The sequence below is a fragment of the Girardinichthys multiradiatus genome, chromosome 4 (assembly GCF_021462225.1).
Source record: "Girardinichthys multiradiatus isolate DD_20200921_A chromosome 4, DD_fGirMul_XY1, whole genome shotgun sequence".
NCBI lineage: Eukaryota > Metazoa > Chordata > Actinopteri > Cyprinodontiformes > Goodeidae > Girardinichthys > Girardinichthys multiradiatus.
In genome coordinates this window covers 37,063,005-37,077,275 of record NC_061797.1, presented here as the reverse complement: position 1 = coordinate 37,077,275, position 14,271 = coordinate 37,063,005, and the positions used below count along the sequence as shown (strand labels likewise).

The following is a 14,271-nucleotide window of genomic DNA, read 5'->3' as shown; positions in this document are numbered from 1 at the left end:
CATATCAACGTGTCTCTTTTTAAAGCATAATGTTCCACACCTGCTAATACACTGCACTGGCAAGAGGCATAAATGCATTTTTCTTATCCTGAGGACAAACACTTGACTGTGAACACTGACTTTTGGATTTGGTTTGATTTTCGCAAGCACACCTACAATGTGTTGTTTCCAAAAAAAACTACAGTTATAAGGCTGAAGACGGTCAGCAGACTAGAAGAGCTTTCATCTGTCGATGCAAACAGGCTGTGAGAGTTTTCTTTGGTAGGCGTGGCGATGAATGACGCTGTGTAGGACATAAAACAATAACTGCCTTAGGCTCTCTTGTTAGTGGCTTAAAAACATTATTTGTGGTAAAAACAATGCTTCACACATATTACAGCCACTGTGAGGAGGCATCCATAGGTTAAACACACAGCAATTTAAACAAAAATGGACACGATTTATATATAATAAGGCTTAAAATTAAATGCATGAATTAAAAAAAACAGCAGGGTAACACAAACTTAAAAGACTCACTTCTGTGGGGTCCTGACATAAGAACTATTAACACTGTGGGAAAATAGCACTAATTTTAAAAATTTACAAAGTGAAATCTCCCCAGATAGAAAGGATTTTGGATTTTTTACATTATTGCACATCAAGATGAACTTTCTACAGATTTAGGGAGAAGAACTAACAAAAATGCGACTACCACTACAGCTTTAGCTCACGTTCTCCCTTCATCTTTACAGCTACCATAAAGGAAACTACACCAAACTGACACCAAGTCCTGAAAGAAACTGATTGTGTTTTTTGGCGCCTATTTAATAAACAGCAAACCTAAACCCTTGATATCTTATTTATATTCTTATGAAGGCTTATTTAATTTTACTGACTTTAATGGTCCAGTAGTGTTTGGACTAAAATAATCAAGTGAGAACATCTGACAAACACTCGAACATGGACACAGTTACACTGACAAAAACACTGTTTTAACCAGCTTACAGGGCAGCACCCGCATCACTCTCTGTGTCACAAAGGGACTGTTTTATAGTTGTTTGATCTGAGGTTCCAAAACAGGTTATCTGGTTGAGGACTCATCTACATTCACTTTGTGATGTTTCCTGGCTCCATGCTTTATCTCATGCCACACAGGTCCGTCTTGTAGCAGCAGCCTCTACAGCGCCCTCCACTTTCATGGGAACTGCTGATGAAAATGTGTAAAAAGCCCTGAAACAATTCCCTTTTTGTTGCAGTAGCATAATTGCACACTGAACATTTTAGAGAAAACCAACCTTTAATATAAGTTCATTCTGCTACCATACATCTATGCACAATCTTTTTGGATCATTTGGAGTCCTGGGTTCTCTCTTATGCTCTCTTCTCTTTAGCTTCACCTCAGGTGAAATCAGATTTGAGGACAGACATGACAAGGTTCATTTGGCCATATGTTTTGAAATTGAAGACCCAATGTTGACGAATTTTCAATCTACTAGTAGGGGCCACCGTATGTTTAATTAAAATGCACTTACCAGCCTGTTTACTGTGTGTGGTGGAACGATAAACTTGTAATCCCTGTACAGCCTAGTTTGTCACATCGCCAGTTGTTTTAAACTATTTCTCTAACTGTAGAATTGGGCAGAGTTAGGTCAATTTCCTGACAAAGGAAGATCAAAAACACATCTACCTTACTTTAATGGCCGATTCCTTGTCTTTCCCATTTTGAAGAGTGGCATGAGAAATGGACCTCTTTGTCATGTTGTTTTTATAACCCACGGAAACACGAAGCCATGGATTACAGATTCGAATTTCCAAAACACTAATCAAAAACAAAAAAGTATAAAACAGCTTCAGTTACCTTTATTTTGTAGGGATTTTAAGGGGTGGCAATAAATGTGGCACTGTTGACTTTGCAAAAAACAAGTATCTCTAATGAAGGTATTTGTTTTCCCCTGCTAAATACATGTATTTACACGACAGGGTGGATTATGCATGAAATTATGCCAATGTGGTAAAAGACTATTTTAATGCTTTTTGCAAATCTTTACTAAGGGTAACCAGTAATTGAAGTGGGTGCTGTTTATGATTGGATCAATATTGGTTTGATAAAACTAATCAACTATTCTGTCCTCTTTTTTTGTATCTCATTAGAACTTTGCATAAACTGTCTTGTTAAAACGATCAGGTCATCCTTTCTCACAGTAATGTTATAAAGTATAAATTAATAGAAAAATAAAGACCGCTATGATCTCTGGCTGAACAATCAAAGCCTGAAAGACTTTTATCAAAGCTTTGAATAACCCTGCTGTCATGAATTTGTGTAAAAATAAAATACCTCGATATGACCTGAATTTCTAAAATAAAGTGTGATTTCAATCCTACATATGTAGTGATAGTCATACATTATAATCACGGTAGTCTGCGGCTTGTGACAGGAACTTGTTCCTGGGAGAAGCAGAGCCAATATAAACAAAGCTGTCACCTTCCTCTTCCTTATTTCCTGCATTCTTTTCCACATGTCCTGTCTCCATAATTGGAGGCCTGTGTTAACTCTCTTCCGTCACTTCACCTCATTTGCTAACAAGAAAACCGCCCATCCATCGTAACTTACAGGCGAACCAGCGCCGGAGAGGGCAGAAATACTCAAAGTGAAACTGCTGGAACTCAGGTGTCTTGCGGATGTCTCTCAGGAAGGCTATGTCCAGGTCGGACTCTGTCAGCATGATGAGCAGCAGCAGCAGGGCGAACAGCAGTCCGATAGTGACCAGGAACAGGCGCAGCACGCTTAGGATGAACTTATTAAGATCCTCTACATCAGCTCCTTGTGAAGGTCTGCTACGGACCATACGCAGCGCTCTCCTACCGGACCTGAATTCCCCTGCCTGCCCCTCCTTCAGAGCCCTTGCCTCTGATTCTTTCTTCTCGTCGATGCTGCAGGGTGCGCCGTTGAGGTGGCGAGCTGAAGGAAGCTCCACCCCATGCTCGGCTACGGGAGTGGGCAGCATGCTGTCCGAGGGGCTGTAGGTCTCATCGGAGATCACTCTTGACGTGCTGGCCTCACTGCCATCCTCCAGGTGGCCCCGGCTGGACATGAACGAGTCACCATGGGAGACGGAGCGCACTGGCGTGGAGTGGGCACTGTCTCGAAGAGACTCCAAACCTGAGAACACAGATGTAGAGATTATCTGCCATAACAACAAATGTGGTCTTTTTCTAAAGGACCGATCTCCTTCAGAGTTTGATTGAGTAACAACATTGAATCAAGATAATTGCTAAAGTGATGGTAAAAGATGACTGTAATAGTCTTATTAAGATATTCTTGAGCTTGTTATTACCATTTGATGAAGATAAGATTTGTCCCATGTGCTCAAATTACTGCTTTTTTGCACATGGAGATTTCAGCAGATGTGCATCAATCTTTTCTCATCGTATTAAGTTTGAATCAGATTCAATTTGGTGCTTTAATTGGGCGGTTTCCAAATATGTATATGTTTGCCATTTAAAAACTTCAATGCAAGTGTTGTTGGAATTCTTGGTCATTTAAAAGAGTCTAAATTCCTTCTTTCTGCCTTTTTTTCTTCCGGCAGTAATTTCTTTGTAGAAACCAGTTTATCCAAGCAGTCTCAGGTTTAAAGCAGCCCCATGGTAACAACTCACTCTGCTGTGTGGCTTTACTGCTCCTTTATGGTTACCCTTGACCCCTTCCCTACCTCTAAAATTAATCTTGTCTTGGTTGAGCTTTTGACCCAGTGGTCTTTTGTGACAGGTTTATTATGGTTTTATATTTTACTTTCTAATAATGGATTTAATGAAGCTCTGAAGGATGTATTTAGAATTTTAATACGTTTTATTGTAACTTAATTTTTTTTAACAGGCCTATTTTCAGAGCTTCTTGCCCTTGATTGCATGTCTTTCTTTTACCTTATCCTTTTTTGTAGTGTTTTAGACTAAGAGTTGGCAGGAAACATGTTTCAACAGTGCCTTACATAAGGAAATGAGCTTCCCTGTTATAATTCCAGGTTTTTGTAATGTAATAATAATAGAAAATTATGGAGAAAGTAAAAGATAGACAGCTCTAACTTGGTTGCATAAGTGTTCAAGTCCTTTAATTAATATATGTCACATTAAATTAGAGAAAAAGTAAAAAAAAAAAAAAAGAAATGATCATGATCCAATTTTTACATCACAAAAACCTACAATTTTTACTGGGCTGTTTACTTTAATATTAAAAAACAGAATTTATCATTCATATAATCTAGCTAGTCATATACCTTTTTATTCTAATCTCAAGAACCCAATTCTCTCCTATCATGCCTTCATAGAAACAACATATTGTTGCTGCTCCTCAAGTTTCCATTATTGGGCCACTTTTATTTACATGCTCCTACTAGCTCAGATTATAGGGAACTACAACATCTCTTATGCTGATGACACATTACGTTATATTTTTTTGTCACCACATGATCACTGTCTAACAGTCACTAAGAGTGTGCATAATAACACCATATTTCAGAATTTCCTCCAGCCTAATGCCGTTTTTCCTTTGTTTCCCTTTTCCCCCGTGGAGCACTTTAAGAATCACCTTGCGTATAAAAACTGCTCTGGAAATAGACTAGGCTTGTCTGTAATCCCCCATCCACTCAAATAGCCTTTAGCCAGAAAAAAAAAACAAAAAACAGAACTCTCAGTAGACATTTATTTAGGGTTTTTACCTGCACAGTTGGCTTGTGGATGACCGTAAGCTTTAAGGGAAGGTGAAACAGCTAGCCTGGATGGAGATTTGGAGTTAGGTCCTGACCCAGAACCAGACCCTGATGTGGAAGATCCTCCAGGTAGGGCCGGGAAAAGTGGCAGAACCCCCAGAGCTTTGCCTAGGAGCCTGGGTCCCATAGATAATACACGCACCTTCACTTCCCGATAGCAGTGGTTGATCATACGAAGGTGAACATTCACCTTGGTCTTGATCTGGATCAGACACTTCACCATGATTTTACTATACTCAAAAAAGAAAGCTTAACCTTAAACTGTTCTGGTCTTTCTTTAACCTTTCCTATCCTTTTACCGCCTCTCCTGGGTTTGTTTTCCCACTGTTGGATATTAGTGCAGCTGGCAAAGTGAGCCTCATTCCTGTCCCTGGTCAGCTGGTCACACAAACTGCCTGTGACAGAGATAGACGAATTGTAGAACAGTAATATATTGAGAGACAAGGCCATGTAATGCCACTCGCTTGTTCCACAGTCCACGTTCCCTCCTCCCTGCTATCAGCTGGGACCCCTGACAGCAGGAGCTATTTTCAGGTTGTGATAATATTACCAGCTGAAATACCACAGCGACAAAACCCAGGCGGGGGATGGTTCATTGTTGGAATATTTGAGTGATATGTCAAACCCTGAACTCTGTGTCCATAACAAGAGGAGGGCTAGTTTGACAAAAGACCCACCAGCAGACTTTGCTAAAGGTTTATTAGTCTCAACAAGCTGATCAACAAAGAGAAAACTCTCTCAGTGGAAGCATTTACTAAAGGTTAATAGCCAGTTTGATGGGAGAGGGAACAGTAAGTGGCCTTTATAAAACGACAGCAAGACGTTTTCATGACAAAAACAGTGCTTAAGGGAAGAGACTAATGGACGCTTTTCAGTGTATGTATGTTTAAGAATGTGGACATCGAACAGAGAAAGACTGATATAAAATACAGAGAATGAGTGACACACGAAGGAGGAACGAGAGGCACATACTTCATGCAGTCTGCTTTGTCCGTACAGGAATATTTTGAGTGACTTAAAACGCTATGTTACAAGGACCCTATGTTTGATGTAGACCTTTAATACCAAAGCATGTCCATCCTCCTAAACTGACAAACTGGGCAAGGATAGCATTCATCAGAGAAGCAGCCAAAAGGCCCACAGTAACCACGGAGGAGGTGCAGAAATCAACACCTCAGCTGAGATATTCTGTCGACTTGACAGCTACTAGCTGAGTCACTTCATAAATTTGGCCACTATGAAAGAGCAGTGGTAGGAAAGCCAAAAGAAGTCCCATTTACAGGTTATTACAAAGGCAGAAGAAGGCTTTAATAATTCAGAAGAAAAACAAAAAAATGATCTGTGTAAACATTAATTGTGAGGATTTTAACACAGTAACTAATAAAACCAAAATGTCCCTTCCCCATCTTTACTCACATGTTCAATCCTATTATTGTGAGGCTGTCTGAAGTGTCACTAACTCGTTTCTAACCCTTTAAATACTCTAATTAAATGGTGACTCCTTCCATTGCTCAGCCCTGCTAAGTTTTCCCTCTAGCCTCATGCCTGTGTGTGTGTGTATGTTTATGAGTGTAATTACCTTCCATGATGGAGATGTGCACAGCTCTCCTCCGGGTTCTGGGCACGCTGGTCAGACGAGGACCATGAGTGATAGATGGACAGCTCCTGCTGGGAACCATGCCAGCCCTGGGACCAAAAACAAACAAACAAAACAATAAATACATACACATTAATATACAAAAGCCCACTCACACAAACACTATCAAAGCAAAAGATAATAATTACTGAATAAAAATTGTGACCTGTGGATCTCAGGGGGGTCCCTTTTGATTCTGGCACTTTGTTCCATCACTTCCTTTGCAACCTTCCCACTGCAAAACATCAGAATAACACATCAGTCTGTTACTAGCTTCTCCAAACAGTCAGATGTGTGTCTAAAATGGAAATGTAACTAATTTCTGTGAGTGATTTACTCATAAAAACTGTGTATACCTGTATCTAAAGCGACTACCCTTGAAGAAGAGATTGCTACTGGACACAGTTCGAACTTGACTTGACTTCTCCAACCTGTGAGCCAATGGAAAGAATCAATCCAATATATAGAGCCTTGCAAAAGTATGCATACCCTTTGAACTTTTTCATATCTTGTCTGGTTACAACCGTAAAGGTTTTGTATTTTGTTTGGATTTGATGTCATCGACATAATTATCTGGTACCAATGCAAAGTACCAGATAATTATGACAGGGGAGAAAAAGGATACATGGTATTTCTTACAAATGATATTGAAATAATTCAATATGATATGGAGTCCACAACCAACAGTTGCTCTTTTGACAGATTCTCTAACCTGAGCTGTGGATGTTTGCAGCTCATCCAGAATTACTATAGACTCCTTGTTTGCTTCTCTCAATTAGGCTCCCCTTGCCTGGCCTGCCAGTTTAGGAGGACATATATGTTTTAGTAAGTGTGAAGTTGTGCCAAACTCTTTCCATTTTTGTATGGTGGGTGGAACAGTATCAGTGAGATGTTGAAAGTCTGAAACTTTATCAGAGACCTGTCCACTGTGTTCTTTGGTCCATAGGATGCTGTTTGTTCACTATTTTTCAACAAAATACATAAAACCTTCACAAAACAGCTGTATTTATAACAAGGATAAATTACACTCAGATGGACTCTTTTTACTAATTAGATTGCTTCTGGAAGAAATTGGTTGCTGTGCCCTTTATTGAGGGGTACTTGAGTAAAGGTGTCTTTCCATATTTTTATTTGTAAACATTTTTTAAAACAATGTATTGTTTTTTCTTTTACTTCATAATCATGTTTGGCTTTGTTTTGGTGTATCATATACAATTCTAATAAAATATATTGAAGTTTGTGGTTTTAATGTGACAAAATGTAAAAACGTTCAAAGGATTTCAATACTTCTGCACAGGCATGTATCAAACTTAAACAATTTTTTCCAACTGCATAATGTTACATATTCATATCCTGTCACTCACTTATAGAAGGCCTGGTTCTCAACTCCACACTTCCACAGATGCTTACAGGCCTCTGGTGTAGGTGCAAAGTAAGTAAGTATAATCTTCCTGTCCTGTAACAGGCATTACAAAATTTTTCCTTCGATTCACAAGAAAACTTTATGGATTTTGTACACTTTTAAAGGTAGCACAAGGGACAGTTTTTAAATGATGAAACTCCTTTAACTGTTAGAGCTGCAAAGATTTGTGTTGATGAGCTTTCATGAAGAATTTCCATACCTCATTCTGGGTTGCATATATATGGAATGTCTTTGCTTCAAACTTGAGTTTAGTTACCTCCTCCCTGAGGTAGAGACAGAATAAATAAAGAAAAGCAAATAGTGGAAAAATAAAGAATTAGAAATTAAGAATAGCAGACAAAATGAGACTTGCTAGAGAATTAAGGAACACTTTTGGGTAAAAGGCCTGGATTTGGAGGTGAATTAATAGTTTCAACTGTTTTAAGTTTCTTGTGCTTAGAACTGTAGAGGCTATGATTCCACAGGGGAAAAGGTCTAATAGGCTTGAGTATCCAGAACGGACTCCCAATAACTGTTAAAAAACTTTGGAACATGCTACTTCCCAACTATTCAACTTCTTTGTCTTCTTTAAAAAAGACAACATACATAGAGCAGGAAATCAACTCATTTGCAGGAAAGCTTTTTTGTCATAATTTCTGTTCAAAGTATTTTAAGAACTAGTGCATCTGTGCTCACCATTTGAGGAAATGGACCCTCCTGTTTCCTTGTAGCACAGTGAATCCAAACGGCGTGAAAGCCAGAAAAGCAGGATTCCCAGACACATCCTGAGAGGAACACAAATCCATGGTTTGGTTTAAGCAAAAAAACAAAAGACAATGTTATTTAAAACAGTATGAGAGTAATGAAAAACAAAACTTTAACAAGGAAGCATAAATAGTTCTATATTTAGTGTTTTTTTTTCTCTGTAAACATTACCTTGCATGGATGAGGGTCTACTCCATATGTCTCTAAAGTCTGGGCCTTTTGCAAGAAGTTGAGCTCTGATGTTTCAGGTGTTTGACCTCTGGCAAAAACAAACCACAAAAAAGACAAATGTTGGGTTCAGTCATAAAATTGTTTCTAGCAGATCATTCCTCCCAGCAGCTGCTAGACTCTATAACCAGCACGGCTCCCAACAAACTGAATAAACAAACCTGAAGATATTGAGGCACTTTAACTCCATTTGAGAGCAGAATTTACTGAACAAGCCTTTTTTCATTTTTACAGGTTTTCCTGAATTTTTTCCTGAATTTTGTTTACATGCAAAGGATCTGTCTATAGTCTTTCACATATAGCCTTTCTTGCTAAATAGAAAAGCACAATTTAAACAAATATGCACAAATTACTTCACTTTTTTAAAATAAATATTTAAATATTTTTTACTATTCTTTGCACAAATTTACATATTTTACAACTTAATTGTATTTGTTGTTTTTTAATGTGTGCACTTTGTTAATATTTTTCTATCACTTTGCTGTTGATACACTGTAAACCTTCCTGCTGAGGGACAGATAAAGGATAATCTATTGTATTCTATTCTGTCTGATACGGTTTGATACTCCAAGTATTTTAAGCTTTTGCCAATACTAGCTACAAGCACAATCAATTTTGTTCAAAGGATAAAATGAAAAAAAAATCTCAAATGTGACAGCTGCTGTGTTGACTTGATGAAAAACACTTGATGAAAAAGATGAAGGTATATTTTCTATAATAAAAACCCCACAAATGATCAATAGAGGGCAGTGTAGGATTAAAACCATAATCAGCTTCTGTAGTTGCCCCCTGGGCTGAATATACTGCATATACAGTACTATAAATACAAGACTGTGCAAATGTTTTGTAAAATTTAAAGCCATCAGCAGGTGTTTACATCTTATCTACAGAATGAAACTTATTCCAGTTAAATTAACAGATTCTGAATGTTAGTATGGAACAAAAGCAACGAGTCCTGAGAAAATACTTTCAAGTTATGAGGATATAACATTTATTTAAAACAAATTGAATAAAAAATATTTTCCTCTGGACTTTTGGTGCAATCGGAGGTCATGTTTTCTTAATACATTAAGATCACCCAGAAGCAAAAACAGTAGATGAAGTACTGATTAGGTAGAAGCTGTGAGTTAGGGGGTCCTCATGTAATTTCTCTATTGTCTTAAAGAGAGGAAAAGGGGAACCCAGGTGCACAGGGATCTCGACAGGTGTCACCTTACATCAGCTCAGTCTTGTGAATCTCAGCAATTCGCCGCTCCAACTTCTCTGAGTGCTTGGGGAAGAACTGGAACTTGGAGCTATAGCCCTCAGGATGTTTCCCAGGGTCATAATCACCGATTTCAGCTGGAGAAATTAAAAGAAAGACGGTGATGACAACAAATGTCAGTCTGTGAATAATTTCTTTTTATTTGAGACCCTTACAATATATATTATTGCTAATACTATTAATGTTAGTAATGTCGTTTTAGTTTGTAAAAATCTAAGTTGCATAAATACAGTCAGCTATCATAGCTCAGTATTATAATGAAAATTTGCTTCTATATCTCCTTAAAGATTTTATGTGCACGGCTGTTTACAGCCCACTGAAATTCAAATGCACATTTTTGAGAAATCATGAGGAGAATATGTCTTCTGCTATTGTTGGTAAGGTAAGGTAAGGTAAGGTAAGGTAAGGTAAGGTAAGGTAAGGTAAGGTAAGGTAAGGTAAGGTAAGGTAAGATAAGGTAAGGTAATTTATATACAGGTCCTTCTCAAAATATTAGCATATTGTGATAAAGTTCATTATTTTCCATAATGTCATGATGAAAATTTAACATTCATATGTTTTAGATTCATTGCACACTAACTGAAATATTTCAGGTCTTTTATTGTCTTAATACGGATGATTTTGGCATACAGCTCATGAAAACCCAAAATTCCTATCTCACAAAATTAGCATATTTCATCCGACCAATAAAAGAAAAGTGTTTTTAATACAAAAAACGTCAACCTTCAAATAATCATGTACAGTTATGCACTCAATACTTGGTCGGGAATTCTTTTGCAGAAATGACTGCTTCAATGCGGCGTGGCATGGAGGCAATCAGCCTGTGGTACTGCTGAGGTCTTATGGAGGCCCAGGATGCTTCGATAGCGGCCTTTAGCTCATCCAGAGTGTTGGGTCTTGAGTCTCTCAACGTTCTCTTCACAATATCCCACAGATTCTCTATGGGGTTCAGGTCAGGAGAGTTGGCAGGCCAATTGAGCACAGTGATACCATGGTCAGTAAACCATTTACCAGTGGTTTTGGCACTGTGAGCAGGTGCCAGGTCGTGCTGAAAAGTGAAATCTTCATCTCCATAAAGCTTTTCAGCAGATGGAAGCATGAAGTGCTCCAAAATCTCCTGATAGCTAGCTGCATTGACCCTGCCCTTGATAAAACACAGTGGACCAACACCAGCAGCTGACACGGCACCCCAGACCATCACTGACTGTGGGTACTTGACACTGGACTTCTGGCATTTTGGCATTTCCTTCTCCCCAGTCTTCCTCCAGACTCTGGCACCTTGATTTCCGAATGACATGCAGAATTTGCTTTCATCCGAAAAAAGTACTTTGGACCACTGAGCAACAGTCCAGTGCTGCTTCTCTGTAGCCCAGGTCAGGCGCTTCTGCCGCTGTTTCTGGTTCAAAAGTGGCTTGACCTGGGGAATGCGGCACCTGTAGCCCATTTCCTGCACACACCTGTGCACGGTGGCTCTGGATGTTTCTACTCCAGACTCAGTCCACTGCTTCCGCGGGTCCCCCAAGGTCTGGAATCGGCCCTTCTCCACAATCTTCCTCAGGGTCCGGTCACCTCTTCTCGTTGTGCAGCGTTTTCTGCCACACTTTTTCCTTCCCACAGACTTCCCACTGAGGTGCCTTGATACAGCACTCTGGGAACAGCCTATTCGTTCAGAAATGTCTTTCTGTGTCTTACCCTCTTGCTTGAGGGTGTCAATAGTGGCCTTCTGGACAGCAGTCAGGTCGCCAGTCTTACCCATGATTGGGGTTTTGAGTGATGAACCAGGCTGGGAGTTTTAAAGGCCTCAGGAATCTTTTGCAGGTGTTTAGAGTTAACTCGTTGATTCAGATGATTAGGTTCATAGCTCGTTTAGAGACCCTTTTAATGATATGCTAATTTTGTGAGATAGGAATTTTGGGTTTTCATGAGCTGTATGCCACAATCATCCGTATTAAGACAATAAAAGACCTGAAATATTTCAATTAGTTTGCAATGAATCTAAAATATATGAATGTTAAATTTTCATCATGACATTATGGAAAATAATGAACTTTATCACAATATGCTAATATTTTGAGAAGGACCTGTAGCGCCTTTCAGCAATGAGACACTCAAAGCATTGCACATACAATCACAAAGCAAATAAACACAGACACAGAAAAACAAATCAAATGATAAAATCAAACAACAGAGGTAATTTAAAAAAATTAAAATAAAATAAAATAAAGAGAATAGAATGATGGACAAGAAAATGAAAGGAAAATTGGACTGAAAATGCAACTAATCATGCCTAAATGGCACAGTCAAAGGCCACTCTAAACAAATAAGTTTTTAATCTTGATTTAGAGCAACTTAGGTTTTCGGCGCTTTTACAGTTTTCTGGCAGTTTATTCCAGATTAGTGGAGCATAAGAACTAAAAGCTGCTTCTCCATGTTTAGTTCGGGTTCTGGGTATGCAGAGTAGATTTGAGCCAGAAGACCTGAGAGGTCTGGGTGGTTGATACACTGACAACAAGTCTGTAATGTATTTTGGTGCTAAGCCATTCAGTGATTTATAGACTAACAGAAGTATTTTAAAGTCTATTCTCTGAGCTACAGGGAGCCAGCGTAGGGACTTTAGAACCGGGGTGATGTGCTCCACTTTCTTAGTTCTAGTGAGGGCACGGGCAGCAGCGTTCTGGATCAACTGCAGCTGTCTGATCGACCTTTTAGGCAGACCTTTGAAGACACCGTTGCAGTAATCAATTCTACTAAAGATGAACACATGAATTAGTGTTTCAAGGTCCTGCTGAGAAATTAGTCCTTTAATCCTGGAGATGTTCTTTAGGGGATAGAAGGCCGACCTTGTTACTGTCTTTATGTGCCTCTGAAGGTTCAGGTCTGAGTCCATCACTACACCCAGGTTTTGAGCCTGACTGGTGGTTTCTAGCTGTATTAACTGAAGCTGTGAGCTAACTTTTAAACGCTCTTCCTTTGGTCCAAAGATTATTACTTCAGTTTTTTTTTGATTCAGCTGAATAAAATTTAGGCTCATGCATTGATTTCTTCTAAGCATTTACCCAGCGCTTGAATGGGTTCATGGTCACATGGTGACATCGTAAGGTATAGCTGTGTGTCGTCTGCATAGTTATAACTTACGTTGTTGTTTATTAAAATCTGAGTTAGGGGGAGAATGTAGATATTGAATAGGAGGGGCCCTAAGATGGACCCTTGGGGAACACCACATGTGATTTTTGTGCTCTCTGATGTAAAGTTACCTAGTGACACAAAAATGTCCCTGTCCTTCAAGTAGGATTTAAACCAGTTGAGTGCTGTACCAGAAAGGCCAACCCAGTTTTTCAATTCAATTCAAATTCAAAGATACTTTATTGATCCCCGAGGGGAAATTAGAATTCCAGTAGAACCCATCCAAACATACATCATGACACAAGACAATGGGGGGACGGGTCACCGAGGCTTTGCTGCCCACTCACAGGCGCTGCCCTTGCTAGATGAGAAAAGAGGCCACATTAGGTAAGTAGAGGGGAAAAAAAATCATATTTCACACTTTATCCTTAGCAGGATACAGATTGAGATTGCAAAAAACCTCAGCACAAAGAAGCAACAAATTTACAAAACAACATCATGCCGGGAACGGTGAAGGTGGTGTGAAGAGTGCAAATGTTTATCTTGAGCATGTGTGTGTGTGCAAGTGAGTGTGTGCAAGTAAGTCCATGAAGCACTGTCACAGAGGCCATTGTCCTTGATGGTTCGTTGGAATGTACATCAACCGGCCACAAAGTTCTGAGCAGGTCCACAGGTGTCCTCAGGGAAGGGAGGGGGCAGAGGGAGCAGAGCGTCATGTTTACATAACTTCCAGGAGAGGTTGAAGATAGCCAGCCATCAAGGCCGCGCAGGGGAGCCAGATTCACTGGTGCTTCTCAAAGGCAAATCCAAACAGCTAAATTCCTGGTCTTTCTGCCAGATCTGAGCGAACAACTTTCTCCAAGATTTATCCCTTTTCACCCCTGAGTCCAGGAACCGCAATCTGCCTGCGATCCTGTGTAAGGATCACATCCAGTCTGCGATTCAGCTCACGTAACATCTCAGTCTGAGTGTTGATCGCTCTGAAGATCCCATCACACATGCCAGGCAGCCTTACAATGGCCAGAACAGCTGCTGACATTCTCCGAATTTCTCGATATGCCAGGTAACCGCTGACTCCAAAAAGCAGAAATCCTGATATCAAACATCCAAT

The 14,271-nt window shown here is 39.5% G+C and overlaps 1 protein-coding gene across 2 annotated transcripts in view; it reads right to left on the bottom strand.

Annotated features, from left to right (window-relative positions):
• Positions 1 to 321: 321 nt before the first annotated feature.
• Positions 322 to 14,271, bottom strand: part of LOC124866868 (FERM domain-containing protein 5-like) — a 108,949-nt gene continuing 94,999 nt past the window's right edge. For both annotated transcript variants that reach the window (XM_047362882.1, XM_047362883.1), the window contains exons 6-14: positions 9,991 to 10,114; positions 8,717 to 8,804; positions 8,477 to 8,565; positions 8,001 to 8,064; positions 7,743 to 7,834; positions 6,735 to 6,809; positions 6,545 to 6,613; positions 6,322 to 6,428; positions 322 to 3,139 (exon numbers count right to left, since the gene is read on the bottom strand). In XM_047362882.1, coding sequence (XP_047218838.1) covers positions 2,550 to 3,139; positions 6,322 to 6,428; positions 6,545 to 6,613; positions 6,735 to 6,809; positions 7,743 to 7,834; positions 8,001 to 8,064; positions 8,477 to 8,565; positions 8,717 to 8,804; positions 9,991 to 10,114 — 1,298 coding nt within the window. In that variant the 3' untranslated portion in view covers positions 322 to 2,549. The remainder of the gene's footprint in view (positions 3,140 to 6,321; positions 6,429 to 6,544; positions 6,614 to 6,734; positions 6,810 to 7,742; positions 7,835 to 8,000; positions 8,065 to 8,476; positions 8,566 to 8,716; positions 8,805 to 9,990; positions 10,115 to 14,271) is intronic.